Consider the following 19,542-nt stretch of genomic DNA (forward strand, 5'->3'; position numbering starts at 1 on the left):
ATCATACGCTAAGAATTTAAGAAAAGATTTAATAAAAAACACCAACTTTTAAACTGCATTCACCAATTAAGATTCCTTCTGAAAAGAAATATGCCATCAGACGCCTGGATCGAATATACTAACCACAACAATGTACATATCAACGCCACCATCCAACACATAACACAAAAACACATCAAAAAATGGAACACACTCACATCCAAACCCCCCCCACCAAAAATTTCCACCGTTAACCTCTCTTCAAAATCCTTCATCCCTTCCAAACTCTCCAGCCTAGAATTTGGCTTTAATTTTGCCATTAAAGAACAACACTATCCAATTAAGGATTGTATAATCAAACTCCAGTCTAAACTCGACCAAAATCCCGATAAGTGGTGACTTATACACCAGTCTAACAGGATAATAAATTCTAAACTCACATCTCTCCCTAACATAAAAAAACAACAACTCTCGGATTTACAAAGACTAAGCAAAACCCCAGATATCATCATCCAAAAAGCTGACAAAGGAGACACAATTGTTATCCTGGACAAGGACACCTACACAGAAAAAAATGGAATTAATTTTAGCCGACCAAGATACATATACAAATGACAGCAACCACAACATTACAAAACTTAAAAATAAACTTGACACAATTCTCAGAAAACTCAGACAGAACAAAGAAATCAACCTCTTTACTTTACAACAGATAGGAATTCGCAACAACATTCTGCCCCACATGTTTGGAATAACCAAGCTACACAAACCTGGCCACCAACTAAGACCTATTGTTTCTTTTAGTAGATCAGCTTTTGCTAATTTATCCACCTTCCTTGTTAAAATTATATCCCCACTCACTCGATTCTCTGCATTCAAAATTAATAATACAAACCAAGCGTTCCAAAAAATCAGCAACACCACCATATCCGACGAAGACATATTAGCTTCTTTTGACGTCATATCCCTATACACTAATGTGCATATTCCTTTCACCCTACAAGCATTACGCGTACTTCTAACAGCTGATGACACTTTAACGAAACGTACCTCTCTTTCAGTTGACCACATCCTTGAACGTTTACTAGACGCTAGATATTTTAGATTTAATAATAAAATTTACTGACAAACATTCGGTTTACCAATGGGTTTAGGCATTTCTGCTCCCCTTTCTGAAATTTATCTCGCCACTATTGAAAACCAAATTTTACAACCTTTCCCTTCTGAAATTAAATTATACAAAGGGTACTAGGAAAGTTTCACAATATGACGCAACAATGAATCACAGGAAGCTGCTTGTTGCTGCATGTTGAGACATGTTCATACGTGCATAGTAGCCGCCGCGCCAAGTCGATGGGCTCAGTTATTCATTAGTAGTGAGAGTGTAAAGTGCTTGCGATGGCATCGTGGTCACGAAATGAGATAAGGACAGTTTTGCGGTATAATTTCGTGCGTGGTTTAACCAAAGACCAGGGCTTAGAAGAAATGACTCTTGCACTAGATGATGATTGTCCACATCGTACAACGATATTCAGGTGGTATAGAGAATTCCAAAGGGGAAATTTCACTCTGGAGGATTCTGAGAGGCCGGGAAGGCCACGAACGTCAGTTATGGAGGAAAACGTTACTGCTGTGAGGAAAATGCTTGACGAAAACAGGCGAGTGACCTACCAACAGATAGAAGATACTTTGGGCCTAAATGCATCAGCAATTCGTTTGATTCTGCAAGATCATTTGCACGTGAAGAAACTTTGTTCTCTCTGGGTGCCGCATCAGATGACACGACGTGTGACTTGGTGCCGGGAGATGTTAAAAAAGTTTGATAAGGGACAATCTCGGTATGTGAACAACATCGTGGCAGGTGAGGAGACTTGGCTGTACTATTACGATCTGCCGACCAAGGCTCAAAACAAAGTTTGGGTCTTTGATGATAACGACACACCCGTAATTGTCAGAAAATCCCGATCTGTAAAGAAGAAAATGATAGCTGTATTTTTCAAATCGAGTGGAATACGTCGTTTTGGACACGCAGAAGACAGTCACAGCTAAGTGGTATACTGAACAATGCCTGCCTAAAGTCATTGGATCTATGAAGAACCTGCGGCCAAAGTAAAGAATGGACACCTGGTACCTCCATCACGATAATGCTCCAGCTTACCGCGCCAAAGCCTGCACCGAATATTTGACCACGACAGGACTGAAACTTCTTGAGCACCCTCCCTACAGTCCAGACCTTGCTCCCTGCGACTTTGCACTGTTCCCGCATGTGAAAATGAAGCTAAAAGGGAGGCGGTTTTCCAGTGATGAGGACCTTCTACGGGCTTGGGACAACGAGTGTGCTTTACTCCCTAGTGAAACTTGGCTGAATGGTTTAAAGATTGGTTCCGGAGGATGGAGAGGTGTATTGAATGTAGAGGAAATTACTTTGAAAAAATTAAATAAACAAAGCTGTATTGCAAAACTTTCCTAGTACCCTTTGTACATCCGCTACGCCGATGATGTCTTAATAATAGGCAACAGAGCAACCATAGACAATCTTTTTTTAAAATTCAAGGGCTAAAGCTTACCCTCGAAATCGGAACGGACAACCAAATTAATTTTCTTAATCTCACTATTTATACAACAGACACAAATTTAAATACCAAGATTTTCAGAAAAAACATGCATACTGGTAAATATCTACATTCCACTTCACATCATCCCCTTAGTACCAAAAAAGGCGTCCTATACAACCAAATCTACAATGCTATCAAATTCAGCTCTTCACAAAACGATCTACACAATGAACTTCAATACCTTACTGATAAATTCATAGCCAGGAGCTATCCCCCTCAACTCATCCAACACACAATATCCACCGTTAAAAACAACATTAATAACCCCATCAGACACAATAACAAGACAAATACTCGCATAGTTCTCCCTTACCATAGTGAACTCGCAGCACAATTCCGACGTACATTCAAAGATACCGACATCTCCCTCACTTTCTCTACTTATAAGTAGAGAAAGTGAGGGATACCGACATCTCCCTCACTTTCTCTACTTATAATAACTAGGTTCCCTATTTAATTCTTATAAAGAAACATACAAGTAACCCATCAATGATCTCAATAATATAATATATCTCATAAAATGCCAACCAAACTGCGACACCTGTTACATCGGCAGCACTACCACCAAATTTGGTTCCTCCACAACTTCCAACACCCGCGCATACTACCACTTCAACAGTTTCAGGACAAGTCAATCCTGCACTGAGTTAACAACCCATGCTCAAAACCACAACCACACCCCCCTTGTTGACTCTGCCATCACTATTATTAAACTTAGATCGAGCTACAGAATTCTTCAATATGAAGCCCTCACCATCGAATGGTACCGACACCATTCCGATCTCAATATTATTAATGCAAAACTTCCCTTCAATCTCTTCACCTCTCGAGAAGCCTGAGAGAGGTTTTGGTGGCACCGTTCCAGATGTGGGAACAATATTCCATGGTAGGGTGGATTTGCGATTTGTACAGAGTGAGATGTTTGGAAGAAAAGTAATGCTGAGAGCAAAAGAGAAAACCAAGTTTTTTTAGATGAAGAGGAAGCAATATTTGTAATGTGCTTGTGCCAAAAGAGATTAGAAGTTGGGGTAATCCCCAAAAGAGATATATCATCTTGCCTAGAAATCTGAGTGTCACTAAAGGTAAGCATAGGAGCAGAAGAATCCTTTATGAGAGATATAAGACAAGACTGAGTTTTAGAAGGATTGAAATCAACTAAGTTGTCTTAACCCCACTGGAGAATTACATGTAGATCAGCATTTTTTTATAGTTGTACACGTTGGCACTAATGACATTAAGAGTAGGAGACTGGCGGAATTACTTGACAAGTACAGGTCACTGATGAAAAAAAGCCGTGAATTAGGGTTGAAATTGAAAGTGTCTGCAATTCTGCCCAGACACGATAGGAGGGAGTATATGATGAGAGCCCTGTCAATCAATTCGGCCCTGGAAAGATTGTGCAGGGCTCAAGGGGTAGAATTTTTTTCAGCCTGGTCTGTACTTGTTAACAGGAGAGACTGCTTCTACAGGGATGGGATACACTTAAATAGAAAGGGTGCAAGAATGTTTGCTGATGCTATCGAGGCAATGTTAGGTGGGTCGGAAAACTGCTAGATTGGGGGGATACAAGGACTAATAGATTAACAGTAGCCACTGGCAGAGGTGAAAGTGATTCTTGCACTGCTTCTATTGGAATGAGCCGCAGCCTGGAAAATAAGATGCAGGATATTTCAGAGACTGCTGGGAATCATTGGGGTACAAGTAAACACATGGGTTGTGTTAGGGTAGCTAAGAAAAAGAACAGGTGCATGTATACTTGTGTGTACACCAATGCTAGGAGTTTAGTAAATAAATTTGATGAATTTGAGGTATTGCTCAAAACATCAAAGGCAGATATTGTGGGGATTTCAGAGACGTGGTGTCACACAGATATAAGAAATGCAGAACTGGAATTTGGGGAGTACAATGTCTACAGAAAGGATAGACAGGATAGGAAGGGAGGAGGGGTTATGCTATTAGTTAAAAAACACATAAAATCCAAGGAAGTGAAGCCAGTCGACATCGCTGGACAGTGCAGTGTCGAGTCAGTTTGGTGTGACATAAGCATTGGGAGATCAAAATTGAGAGTAGGAGTGTGCTATAGGCCTAATGACTCTGATGAGTATAATAAGAAACTGTTCGGAGAAATAGAGTGGGCCAGTAAATCAGAGAGTCTTATAATGGGGGATTTTAATTTCCCAGATATTGACTGGAATTCGGGGGCTGGTCACTCACACAGTAGCAAGGCTTTTGTGGATTTATTGGATGATTGTTTTCTACATCAGCATGTTCGGGAGGCAACTAGAGGGAGTAATACTCTTGATTTGATTATCAGTAGTGATTCTTCATGCATTAAGAATCTGCAGATAAATGAACCACTTGGTGGCAGTGATCACAGTGTGCTGAAGTGGGAGTTACTCAAAGAGGTAACTACCATTAGGGGTAAAGGGAAGGGGTATTGCTTTCGTAAAGGCGACTACAATGGACTGAGACAGTATTTAAATTCTATACAGTGGGATCAACTGATGATATTGCCAACAGCAAATTCAAAATGGGAAGCATTCAAAGAACTTATCGTGGAAGCTACTAGGCTTTACATACCAACTAAGAAATATTGTTCAAGGTTTAGGCCTAAATGGTTGTCAGATGAACTAATGAGGCATATGGCAGAGAAGAAAAATGCATGGGATACATACAAATTAACACGTGACACGGACGCCTATGATAGATACAAGTTGATCTGTAACCAAGTTACAAAGGAGGTTAGGCAGGCGAAGGCAGATTACGAGAGATCCTTGGCAAGGGATGCGAAGAAAAACAGCAAAGAGTTCTTTACTTATGTAAACTCTAGAAGGAAGGGGATGAATCAGATTGGTCCACTTGAGATCGATGGGTCAACTGTTGATGACCCTGCTCGGGTAGCTAACAAACTAAATGAATATTTTGCATCGACATTCACACATGAGGAGTTATTCAGCGAGGGGAATGCCAGAGGTGTATTCAATTCTAGCAGTAAGCTAGAGAATCTTGTAATAACTGAGAGCAAAGTGGAGGAGAAATTGTTGAAGATAAACACAAGAAAGGCACCTGGGGTGGATGGGATCTATCCAGTTATATTAAAGGAGGCAGCAAAGGAGGTAAGCAAACCCTTAGCCATAATTATGAGAGCTTCCTTGGACTCAGGGGAGGTACCCATTGACTGGAGATGTGCAAATGTGACCCCAATTCACAAAGGGGGATCAAAGGCTGACACAAGTAATTATAGACCTCTGAGTTTAACTTCTGTTCCCGGAAAATTAATGGAGGCACTGGTGAAAGAAGCACTGCAGGATCATCTAGACAAGACTTCAGTTATAGCTAGGACACAGCATGGTTTTGTTAAGGGGAAGTCTTGCCTGACCAATTTGATTGGATACTATGATGCAGTCACAAAAGAACTGGATGCAGGGAATAACTTTGATATTATATACTTGGATCTTAGAAAGGCTTTTGATACTGTTGCACATGGAAGACTGCTGCACAAATTGGAGCAGTGTGGCATTGGAGGCAAGTTGCTGCTATGGATAAAGGGGTGGTTGAGGGGGAGAAGACAGAGAGTGGTAATCAATGGACACTGCTCATCGTGGACTAATGTTATTAGTGGAGTCCCTCAGGGTTCAGTATTGGGGCCTTTATTGTTTTCTGTATTTATAAATGATATTGATGATGGTATATCAGGCTTAATATCCAAGTTTGCAGACGATACGAAGGTTGGCAGGGTTGTCAAGGACACTACTGACACTATGCTGCTGCAACAGGATTTGGAAAGGTTGAGCAGATGGGCTTCGAGGTGGCAAATGAAGTTTAACATTGACAAATGTAAAGTACTACATATGGGAAACAGCAACCCCAGAGCAGCGTATCAACTCTGTGGTACTACACTGACAGTGGTAGAGAATGAAAGGGACCTGGGGGTGGTGGTGCAGGCAGATATGAAGTTCTCTGAGCAGTGCAGACGAGCTGCAAGAGTAGCTCATGGTGTATTGTCAATGATATATAGGAATTTTTCTAGCAGGGATAAGGAGGTGATTATTCCCTTGTATAAGGCAATGGTCAGGCCACACCTAGAGTACTGTATACAGGCCTGGAGGCCTCATTTCAGGAAGGATGTAGAGCTGCTGGAAAGAGTACAGAGAAGGGCAACTAGATTGGTGAATGGGACAAAGGGGTTCTCTTACGAAGAAAGGCTTAAGTTTTGCAAATTACAGTGTCTGGAAACTAGGCACCAGCGGGGTGATCTGATAGAGGTGTACAAAGCCTTGAATGGTTTGAGCATGCTCAATGCTGATGGGATTCTTCCTCTAGCTCAGAAAAATCACCTGAGAGGGCATAAATTCAAATTGAGGAAAGACAGATGTAGGATAGATGTGCGGAAATTTGCCTTTAGCCAGCGGGTGGTTGGTGGGTGGAACAGACTTCCATCCCTTGTCGTGGAAGTTGATAGCCTAAATAAGTTTAAGGCTCAGCTGGACAGGTATTTCGAACGAACAGAGGGGTGAAGTGGAAGTGGTTATTTTTATTTATTTATGTTACTTTTTTTTTTTTTTTTTTTTTGGCTGATGCTGCATAAGCTTGCTTTCTTGCATCAAATGCCTCTACTAATGCTAATGCTAATGCTAATTTAAGGAATTGATAGCAGATATTAGCATTAGTAGAGGCATGTGATGCAAGATAGGAAGCTTATGCAGCACCAGCCAAAAAAAAACAAAAAAACTTCCACTTCACCTCTCCGTTTGTTCGAAATACCTGTCCAGCTGAGCCTTAAATTTATTTAGGCTATCAACTTCCACAACAAGGGATAGAAATCTGTTCCACCAACCATCTACCTGCTGGCTAAAGGCAAATTTCTATCCTATATTTGTCTTTCCTCAGTTTGAATTTATGCCCTCTCAGGTGATTACTCTGAGCAAGAGGAAAAATCTCATCAGCATTGAGCATGCTCAAACCATTCAAGGCTTTATACACCTCTATCAAATCACCTCGCCAGTGCCTAGTCTCCAGACACTGTAATATGCAAAACTTAAGCCTTTTTTTCCTAAGAGCAACCCTTTGTTCCATTCTAATCTTAGTATTAGTAATGGCCGCATGGTGCAAGAAAGCCTATAGCTTATGCTGCACCAGCCAAAAAAAAAAAAAAACTAATAAAACAGTCATAAAAAAAAATAATAAATATATAATAATAATTAATTAAAAAAAATGAAATTAAACCTATAATCCTATGCGCTTCCTTGACCTGAAGGTACTATCCAGATGACCTTTGAATTTCCCCAAACTGTCAGCCTCTACCACCCATGTAGGCAACTTATTCCATTAATTTATAACTCGCTGGCTAAAATAAAATGTCTTCCAGTCCAATCTAAACATCCCCCCCCCCCCCCCGTAACTTGAATTTATGTTCCCTAGTTCTAGCATCATCTTGTTGCCCTTCTCTGTACTCATTCCAGCAGCTCTACATCCTTCTTGAAATTGCACCTCCAGACCTGTATGCAGTACTCAAGGTGTGGCCTGACCATTGCCTTATATAAGGGAATAATCACCTCCTTATCCCTGCTAGAAAAATTCCTGTATATCATTGACAAAGTACTACATAGGCTGTTCCCCTATGTCGTACTTTGCATTTGTCAATGTTAAACTTCATTTGCCACCTCTCAGCCCATCTGCTCAACATTTCCAGATCCTGTTGCAGCAGCATAGCATCAGTAGTGTCCTTAACAATCCTGCCAACCTTTGTATCGTGTGCAAACTTGGACATTAAGCATGATATACCATCATCAATATTATTTATATATACAGAAAACAATAATGGACCTAACACTGAACCCTGAGGGACTCCACTAATAACATTAGTCCATGATGAGCTGTGTCCATTGATTACCACTCTCTGGCTTCTCCCATTCAACCATCCCTTTATCCATAGCAGCAATTTGCCTCCAATGCCACACTGCTCCAATTTGTGCAGCAGTCTTCCATGTGCAACAGTATCAAAAGCCTTTCTAAGATCCAAGTATATAATATCAAAGTTATTCCCTGCATCCAGTTCTTTTGTGACTGCATCATAGTATCCAATTAAATTGGTCAGGCAAGACTTCCCCTTAACAAAACCATGCTGTGTCTGAGCTATAACTGAAGTCTTGTCTAGATGATCCTGCAGTGCTTCTTTAACCAGTGCCTCCATTAATTTTCCAGGAACAGAAGTTAAACTAACAGGTCTATAATTACTTGTCTCCCTTTGATCCTCCTTTGTGAATTGTAGTCACATGTCACATTTGCACAACTCCAGTCCATGGGTACTTCCCTTGAGTCCAAGGAAGCTCTCATAATTATGGCTAATGTTTGCTTACTTCCTTTGCTGCCTCCTTTAATATAAACCGGATAGATCCCATCCACCCCAGTTGCCTTTCTTGCGTTTCTCTTCAGCAATTTCTCCTCCACTTTACTCTCAGTTATTACAAGATTATCTTGCTTACTGCCACAGTTGAATACACCTCTGGCATTCCCCTCGCTGAATAACTCCTCATGCATGAATATCGATGCAAATTATTCATTTAGTTTGTTAACTACCTGAGCAGGATCATCAACAGTTGAACCATCGATATCAAGTGGACTAATCTGATTCATCCCCTTCCTTCTAGAGTTTACATAAGTAAAGAAATCTTTGCTGTTTTTCTTTGCATCCCTTGCCAAAGATTTCTCGTAATCTGCCTTTGCCTGCCAAACCTCCTTTGTAACTTGGTTACAGATCAACATATCTATCATAGGCTTCTGTGTCACATATTAATTTATATGTATCCCGTGCATTTTTCTTCTCTGCTATATGTCTCATTAGTTCCTCTGACATCCATTTAGGCCTAAACCTTGCCTAAACAATATTTCTTAGTTGGTACGTAAAGCCTAGTAGCTTCCAAGATAAGTTCTTTGAATGCTTCCCATTTTGAATTTGCTGTTGGTAACATCATCAGTTGGTCCCACTGTATAGAATTTAAATACTGTCTCAATCCATCATAGTTGCCTTTACGAAAGCAATAACCCTTCCCTTTACCCCTAATGGTAGTTACCTCTTTGAGTAAATCCCCTTTCAGCACCCTATGATCACTGCCACCTACTGGTTCCTTTATCTGTAGAGTCTTAATGCATGAAGAATCACTACTGATAATCAAATCAAGAGTATTACTCACTCTAGTTGCCTCCCGAACATGCTGATGTAGAAAATAATCATCCAATAAAACCACAAAAGCCTTGCTTGTGTGTGTGTGTGTGTGTGTGTGTGTGTGTGTGTGTGTGTGTGTGTGTGTGTGTGTGAGCGACCAACCCACAAATTCCAGTCAGTAACTTGGAAATTAAAATCCCCCATTTAAGACTCTCTGATTTACTGGCTCACTCTATTTCCCTGTACAGTTTCTTATTATACTCATCAGAGTCATTAGGCCTATAGCACACTCCTACTCTCAATTTTGAACACCCAATGTTTATGTCTCACCAAACTGACTCGACACTGCACTGTCCAGCGATGTCGACTTGCTTCACTTTCTTGAATTTTGTGTTTCTTAAAATACTATTTTAAGAAATAGGTTATGCTATATATTAACTAATAGCATAACCCTTCCTCCCTTCCTATCCTGTCTATCCTTTCTGTTGAGGTTGTACTCCACAAAATTCCAGTTCTGCATTCCTTATATCTGTGTAACACCATGTCTCTGATATTCCAACAGTTTCCACCTTTGATGGTTTGAGCAATATCTCAAATTCATCAAATTTATTTACCAAACTCCTAGCAGTGGTGTACCTGCGAGTATACATGCACGTGTTTCTATTCTTAGCTACCCTAACTCAACCCATGTGTTTACTTGTACCGCAATGACTCCCAGCAGTCTCTGAATATATCCTGCATCTTGTTTTTCAGGCTTCTGCTCATTCCAATAGAAGCAGTACAAGAATCACTTTCCCCTCTGCCAGTGGCTACTGTTAATCTATTAGTACCTTGTATCCCCCTAAGCTAGCAGTTTTCCGACCCATCTAACTGCCTCGATAGCATCAGCAAATATTCTTGCACCCTTTCTATTTAAGTGTATCCCATCACTGTAGAAGAAGTCTCTCCTGTTAAGAAGTACAGACCAGGCTGAAAAAAATTCTACCTCTTGAGCCTTGCACAATCTTTCCAGGGCCGAATTGATCAACAAGGCTCTCATCATATACTCCCTCTTATCGTGTCTGGACAGAATTGCAGACACTTTCAAATTCAACCCTAATTCATGGCTTTTTTTCAACAGTGACCTGTACTTGTTAAGTAATTCTGCCGGTCTCCTATTCTTAATATCATTAGTGCCAACGTGTACAACTATATCACCTTTAGTAAACGGTACTTAACTATGGGGTACCTCCGTAGCCAGGTGGGCAGGAGCTGCAGTGCGTAGCACACGCTTCTTGATTAGACCGGGGTTCGAGCCCGTGCCCACCAAATACGGAGGATGCTGAAAGGTCAGGGAATGATCACTGCATATTCCTGGAGCAATATGGTCTTAGTTGCTAATACTCCTAAAAACCAAATGACAAACAAACAACAACTTAACTATGGTGAGTTCAGTGTAATGTGTAAATAGGTGTTGATAGCCACCTATTAACAGGTATCCCAAACACTCCCCACAACCATATTTGATCCCACAATACTAATTAAAGGAAACAAGAAACATATTAAGAAAATACCTTGAAAAATCATTACATATTCGAGAATGATATTGCAAATCTGAATAGAGAACCAATCTGTGTGTATGGAGCACAGTCCAGCAGTCTTCTGTACACAGTGTTTTGTATTCTTCACAAAGGCCCACTTGTTTTATTCCAGACTTCCAGTTGTAATTTAGTATGGTTTGGTATAGTTCCTGATAGTAGTTAACTTAAATTGACTTTACTTTCCATTGAAGATTTGCAAGGTGGTATTGTGACATGTGATATTTTATTAGTGCAATTTATTATTTTTAGAATAAATAATTCAATATTTGCCATGCTCACGTCTTTATTCTTAATTTAGCCGAAAGAGACCTAGAACCTGTGAAGAAGAAGGCTGTGAATTTATGCCAATTTCAAAACGCATTAATGATCTCCATATCAGGTAAATAATTTGACTGATTCAAAATAATAATAATGATAGTTATTATATTTATTATGTACCTGGTGGTTATAAAATAAGTTTGCCTGTTTAGGAAACCCAAGTGTCAAAACGGTTAGAGATGGCGATGTGAAAATCAGTGGGTATGTCATTTAGGCTATGGGGAAGCAATTTGTAGAAGAAAAAAAATTGAGTTCAAATTTCTGCCTTCAGGGGAAAAATTGGCATTGTTAACATGAGATGGAATACTTAACTTAGGATTAGATTTTAATATCACAACTTAGAAATCTAAAAAAAGTGTTCTATGTGCTTTCTTTCACATGAGATGAAAACGGAGGACTGCGTGCAACATAGTTTCGCGTAGCATCTCATTGGGGGACATTGGCTACATGCTATTTAATGCTTGCTTTCAGGTTGACAAGTGTCTATATGCCACCATGGTAAACTCTGTCTTTCAGGTATCCCCATAGCCAGAAATCACAAGGATTGAGATGTGGTGATTGGGCTAGCCAGAACTGCGGAAAGTCTCTAGAAATGATGCAATCATTTCCGAATGTTGAACGTAACAGTTCCTTCACTTGTCAGTTGTCGGCGCCTCCGTAGCCAGGTGGGAAGGAGCATAGCACACACTTCTTGATTAGACCGGGGTTCGAGTCCGTCACCACCAAATACGGAGGATGCGGAAAGGTCAGAGAATGACCACCACATTTCCTGGAGCAATATGGCCTTAGTTGCTAATGCTCCTAAAAACCAAACAACAAACAAACAATCCTTCACTTGTCGATCAACATGGGGAGGGTCACCATCTTTCATGAACACTGCAGTCTCCAAGCATTGCATTTCTTGCAGAGTGGGGATAATGTGATCGCTTAGAAGAGTGCAGTACTCTGCACTAGTTACCATACACCTTACAGAGCCATGAGGTGTAGACTCTTCAAAGAAAAATGGTCCGATTATAAACTCTGCTGTTGGAATCCACACTACTATAACGTATGGACTTTGTAGTGGTCTTTTATGCACAGCAGATGGACGAGAATATTCGGCAGTTTTGTGCATTTACAGCCCCAGGAAGAGGCATATGTGCCTTGTCAGACCACAAGATCATTCGAGCCCATGTATCATCAAGGTCCATATGAGCCAGAAATCGTAGAGAAAAGCTTATTCATTGTTGCTGATCACAAGGCTTTAGTTCTTGCCTACATGAATCTTATATGGGAACCAGCATAAAATTATTTGAAGCACTTTACATACAGTAGACCAAGGAAGGTTCAAGTCTCTTGACATGCCTCTGGCACTACTGACTGGTAGTGTTTCGCATTCTGACCATTGCAACAGCCACTTCATCTACTACCTCCATTCCGATACATGGTCGTCCCCGGCCTGGAATTACACCTAACTACCCGGTAGCTTCCTATTTCTTTATTAGTTTTTGAACCCCAACTGTGACATCAAAGGTCCTTTATGCAAACCTTTAAATTTTCAATATTCATGTAGTGCTGCATTAGCGTTACTATTATTCTGATAGAACAGTTGTAAAAGAGCATGTTCCTTTTTTTGTAAGAGCCATAATGGTTATTGACTGTGGCAATTGCCTTTTTGCTTTTATCTAACAGGATGTCATTTGCGTAAGCATTGTCTTGAAGTAAAGGACAACTTTTACCTATGTGCAGTGCCGTTTTCCCCTGGCGGCAGAAATTTGAATTAATTTTTTTTCTTCTACAAATTGCTTCCCCCTGCCCTAAATGACATACCCACTTATTTTCACAGCACTAACTCTAACCATTTTGACACTAGCGGCTCCTGAATAGGGAAACTTATTTTATAACCACCTGGTACTTCTATAGAAAGAAAGAAAGAAACTTGGATGGATGTATGAGTTGGACAGTTTAATAGAGCTGATTGAGAAATCACTGGTTAAGAAGTGAAGAATGGAGATGTGTGAATACAAAGAAGAAAAGAGCAAATTGGATTGGACCCTTACATAATGATGTAGCAAAGTCTTGAATAGCCCAACTTACATTACTGCTGTATTGAACAGGTACTTCACTGATCTTTAAAAATGAAAGAACCCTTCATGGCAGGACAAAAACAAATACAGGATAAAGACAAATAAAGCGCTTAGAGTTGATGGTATACATCCAGTAATTTTGAGAGTGGTTGAGGAATGAGAGAGAGAGAATATTGAACGGTTATGATTTGGAAAGATTCCTTTGGATAAAATAAGTTCGAATGTATTGCTAATCTCCTTATAGATGGTCCTAAGAATGTGTCTAAGTAACTACAGACTGATCAGTCTGACTTCAATAGTAGGGAAATCATAGAGGTAATTCAAAATGCAATCAAGAACTGCAGTACAGGATGCATAAATAGAATAAATAAATAGTACTAAACACAATTTAGTAATGGGAAAATCATATTTAATTATCTTGGTTAGCTTCTTTGTTGGAAATAATTTAAATTTGAAAGGGGGGGAGTGTACATGATTTTTCATTGTTATGTTAATGAATTGATAGACACCACACTATCATATCACATGGTAGATTAAGTAATTTATTATTGAAATGATACAATTTAAAGGAACTGAACAGCCTCAGTGCCAAGCACAAAATATTTATGGATACATTTTTGGGAACGTGCTGTTTCCCCATCTTCAGGCCTATGTGAGGATAGAGCATTGATTGAGGAGTGGTGGTACTACAAGTTTTCAATTTGATAGTTATATTTGATTATTTACAATACAGTGTATTCTAATTATACTGCCGCGACCAGTGTGCTCTGGTCATGGAAGAGAACATTTAGTGGATTTTTGGCTGCTGTAAAAGGATAAGTATGTTGATACTTTTACTGTATTCTTTGTTAATTAAGATACTACATTGTGTTTTACAAAGATATTAAATAGGTTTAGTAGCATTCGTTAGCTTCTTATTTTGAATTTAACTAGTGATTTTTGGAAGTTACGACTCCCGGTGTTGGTGCCGATATTGTTGAACTAGCTGCCATATTGTAATCGATAAGAAATAGTGCAACGTGTATATCTCCAACTCATAGTGTAAGGTATAACGTAAAACTAGATAACGTAGTACGAAGCACTGTATTAGTAATCTGTTAGCTTAGTATAGTATTATCAATTAATCAAAAATATTTATTAATCTTATTAAGTTCCATTGTTAATTAAACTGTATTTAAATGGAAATCGTGACCCAGACTAGAGCTGCGAAGCAAAGATAAGAGATAATAAAGATCAAAGATAATAAAAATTAGGTGCCAACTCAGCATTCTGATGGGCATCTATGAGAGCTTGAGTTGTAGGGTAAATGTCCTTGAAATTAATTTGAGGGCCCATCAAGCTATCAGCTGCCTACCTCAATGGCAGAGCTGACTCCTATCATCAGGCAAACTCCAAGGCAGAATGCTCTGGTCTCAAAGGAACTAGTTATTGTTAGCAACTGTTGTCAGGGAGACTGGGGAATATACTATGCAAGAAGGATAGGTGGAACAGGACCAGGGTATGTCTGCCAGGGGCAAATGTTGATGATGTTGTAGAACAGATATCATCTTTTAAGGGCACAAAAAGTGATATTGTTGTACATGTTGGAACTAATGACATTAAGAGTACAAGATCTGCAGATTTACTCAACAAATATAGGTCAACGTTGAAAAAAAGTTGCGAGTTAGGGTTGAATGTGAAACTGTCTGCGATAGGAGGGAACACAATAGCAGGAAATATGATGAGAACCTTGTCAATCAATTCGGCCCTAGAGAGATTGTGCAAAGCTCAAGGGGTAGAATTTTTTTCAGCCTGGTCTGTGCTTGTTTACAGGAGAGACTGCTTCTACGGAGGTAGGGGACACTTAAATAGAAAGGGTGCAAGAATATTTGCTGATGCTATCGATGCGGTGTTAGGTGGGTCAGAAAACGGCTAGCTTAGGGGGGATTTTTTTTTTTTTTTTATGTAAACATCAAACACGAGAGGTATTAGAACCTATAGTACTTAGTACCATGCTTGGGTTGGAGGTTAAGAAGACGAAAGAAGATATTTGGTGACATTGGACTTGAACTTCTGTAGACTGTAATTTTCAGCAAATATGTATGAAGGAAGGTTGTTCCAGAAAATGGCAGTTGAATGAATAAACGAAGAAGATGAAAAGTTGGCTCTATGAATTTGAAGTTGGACAGTAAATGGATGTTGGCTGGTGGTGGCACGTGTTCAGACTGTTTTGAAAGAGAGAGAGAGCAGGAATTATAGAAGCCATTTCAGAAGAACAGTGCCCATGGAAGTATCTGTAGAAGAGGCATGCAGCAGAAACAGTACATCAATGAGACAGCAAGTGGAGAGAGACTGTTAGAGGTGAATCATTAATTAACTTAACTGCCTTCTTCTGAATGGAATCAAGAAGCCTGAGAGAGGTTTTGGGGGCATCACCCCAGATGTTGGAACAATATTCCATGGCAGGGCGGATTTGCGATTTACACAGAGTGAGCAGCTGTTTGGAAGAAAAGTAACGCCGAGAGCGAAATAGAAAAAACAAGTTTTTTAGATGCAGAGGAAGCAATATTTGTAATGTGATTGTGCCAAGAGAGATTAGAAGTCGGGGTAATTTCCAAAAGGGAGATATTATTTTGCCTAGAAATCGAAGTGTCGCTAAAGATAAGCATAGGAGCAGAATAATCCTTTTTGCGAGATCTAAGACAAGACTGAGTTTTAGAAGAGTTGAAATCAACTAAGTTGTCTTTGCCCCACTGAAGAATTACCTGAAGATCAGCATTTAAGGAATTGGTAGAAGATTTTCAAGAAGTTGAAGCTGATTGAGCAGGGCAAGGTTTCTCAAAATGGAAAGTAGAATGCAATGTGCTATCATCAGCAAAACTATGGATAGGATTTCCAGTCAATGGAAGAAGGTCGTTAATATACAAGAGGAAAAGAGTGGGGGAGAGAACTGAACCTTGGGGGACACTGACATTAGTGGAGAAGTCAGAAGACAGAGAGCCATTTACCATCACCCTCAGTGAGCGATCAGAGAGAAAACTGTATAACCAATTACAAAAAATAGTTGGCAAACCATAAGATGGAAGCTTCTTTAGAAGACCTTTATGCCAAACACAATCGAAAGCCTTTGAGATGTCAAGAGCAACTACTTGAGTTTCACTGAAACTTTCCATTGAATTAGTCCATAAATGGGTAACATAAGCCAGAATATCACCAGTGGATTGACACTGACTGAATCCATACTGGCGATCGTTGATCACACGGAAGGTTTCTACGTAGTTTGAGAGTTGGCGGTTAATGGATTTCTCCATTACTTTAGAGAGTAGAAGTAATTGCAATGGGACGATAATTGGATGGGAGGGATTTCTCACCCTTTTTAGGAACTGGCTGTATATGAGCAAATTTCCAAGCAGAAGGAAAAACACCTTTGAAATAAGAAAATAAAAAAAAGGCAGCAAAGAATAGGAGTAAGTTCAGGAGCACAGATTTTGAGAACAAGTGGAGAAATACCATCGGAACCAGGAGCTTTCTTAGCATCAAGATTCGTCAAAATCCTTCTGACATCCTTTTGACAGAAGACCACAGGAGGCATTGAATTGAGCGTGTTGGGAATGGTGGGAAATGTTTTACCAAGATCATTAATACATGAGTTGGAAGAAAAATGGGATGCTAGCAGGTCAGCTTTATCCTTGGCTGAAATGACATCAGGACCATCTGGTTTGGACAGAGGTGGGAGCAGAAATGGGCAAAAGTTGCAGCCAATAGCTTTGGCAAGGGACCAGAGTGCTTGGTGACAATTATGGCAAGAAGCAAGTTTTCTACTCTTAGTCTGTTCAAACTCTAGTTTGGACTGATTAATAACTGCTTTGCAATTGTTGTGAGTTTTGGTGTAGGCAGAAACTGAAGAATTATAAACAAGCCGATTACAATATGCAACATTCTTCTCTTGAAGAGCCTTAGCACATTTATTGGAAAATCAAGGTTTAGATAAAGGACGAGATTTAAAAGAGGAGTGAGGGATAAAGGATTCCATTCCTGCAAGAATAATTTCACTGACAGGATCTGAGCAAACGTTGACATCAGAAGTTTTGAAACAGCAATGCGACCAAGGAAAAGAAGAAAGGAAATCTCGCAGGTCATCCCATTTGGCATTCTTGTAATGCCAAGCAACACGAGGTTGGGAATAGCCATGAGATAAAGGCTCCATTGGAGAAGAGACAGTCACCGAGTTGTGATCTGAAGTGCCTAAAGGACCTCTCACTTTGACCGTGTACTTAGAAGGGTTGTTTGTGAGAAAAAGATCAAGCATGTTGGCTGTATGATTAGCATTGTCCAGTATTCTTGTAGGTAAATGAACAATATGTGCATGGTCATTAGTAATTGCAAAAGCCTCGGCATCTCGACTAGCTGGGTCGGTGCGACTAGAAAACGGAAGCCAGCTGGAGTTGTGAACATTAAAATCACCAAGGAAAATTACCTCACTGTTAGGAAAGTTGGACTGGAGAAAGTCAAGTTGCAAAGAGAGGAAGTCAAAGAGCTCCAAGTGATTAGTGGAGTTGGGAGAACGGTAGAGACAACAGTTGAATTTGACACAATGAGGTAGAGAGATTTTAAGCCAGAGAAGACCAAAGAGAGGAGATTCCAAATTGCCAAGTCTCTGACAGGTAATATCAGAACGGAAATGTGCACAAGTACAACCTTTGAGGCAGAAGGAATCTTACAGCGAATAATTTGGACATCTGAAATTGAGCAGTAGTTGAATCAACCGATAACTGAGATTCTGTCAGAAAAAGTACATGGGGTTTGGCAGACTGCAAGTGAAAATGGACATCATTAAGATTAGAATTGAGACCACGTATATTTGTGAAATGAATTAGGAAGTGTTTGGGAGGTTTAGATCTTTTTGCAGATAAGCTTGCTCTATTAGTTTGACAATTCATATTGTATTCAATAATAAGAAAAAGTGGGTGGGACATGCTGTATGAAGTAATGAAATTTTTGTATATGGCATACACATGGTAAGAATATACCCAGATCCTTGACATACCGTGGCCTCGACAATGCTCCCCGCATACACACTACTCGGACTCCCTGCAGTCACTATCTGACAGAGTAGTGGTAGCAAGATTATACACTAGCTGATCCGGAAGCCCCCTAGAGAGTTACAATAGGTTCGCTCCGGTGTACTAACTAGTGGCCTGCCTGCCTGTGAACACCGTTTTAGAGCTGTACCCTCAAAATGTAAAGAATATTGGATCTCGCCACGTTGTTCATTATAACCTCAAAAGTCATCAATCAAAGTGCATGATGGAAGAGATAGGGAAGAGTTGACCGGAACTTAGCTCTAGAAACTAAACATAGGTTCAACCACTTCAAGCCTCCAATATGCAAAGTGGTGGTATTGCACCAGTTGATGACAGTCATCTACCACCTAGTACTGCCTGGTAACATAGAGGGGTGGCATTCCTCCATGTGGTGCGGGTGCCACACCTCAACCCCTGCTTACGTTGGTTCACACCTGGGTGGTCACCCACCATGTACTTGTGCGTGGAGGTTATACCCTCCAATATCAAGTTTGCTGACAGTACAGACAGGCTGCCAAAGCAGGTCATGGAGCCTTGTCAATGGTATATAGGAATTTTGCTAGCAGAGACAGGGAGATGATTATCCTGTTATACAAGCCAATGGTCAGACCATATCTAGAGTACTGTGTACAGGTCTGGAGGCCTCATTTTAAATAGGATGTTGAATTGCTAGAATGAGTACAATGAAGTGCAACGAGATTGGTGAGGGAAACAAAGGGGTGCTCTTACCAAGAAAGGCTTAAGTTCTGCAAATTG

At 40.1% G+C, this 19,542-nt stretch overlaps 1 protein-coding gene across 1 annotated transcript in view; it reads left to right on the forward strand.

Moving 5' to 3' along the window:
- LOC150086344 (uncharacterized) overlaps nt 1–19,542 on the forward strand; it is a 70,912-nt gene that overhangs the window by 29,699 nt on the left and 21,671 nt on the right. The window contains exon 2 of the mRNA XM_090371317.1: nt 11,638–11,718. Within this exon, the coding sequence (XP_090227443.1) occupies nt 11,638–11,718 (81 nt within the window). The remainder of the gene's footprint in view (nt 1–11,637; nt 11,719–19,542) is intronic.

The sequence above is a fragment of the Mastigoproctus giganteus genome, chromosome 4 (assembly GCF_048544385.1).
Source record: "Mastigoproctus giganteus isolate SK-2022 chromosome 4, ASM4854438v1, whole genome shotgun sequence".
Classification (NCBI taxonomy): Eukaryota; Metazoa; Arthropoda; class Arachnida; order Uropygi; family Thelyphonidae; genus Mastigoproctus; species Mastigoproctus giganteus.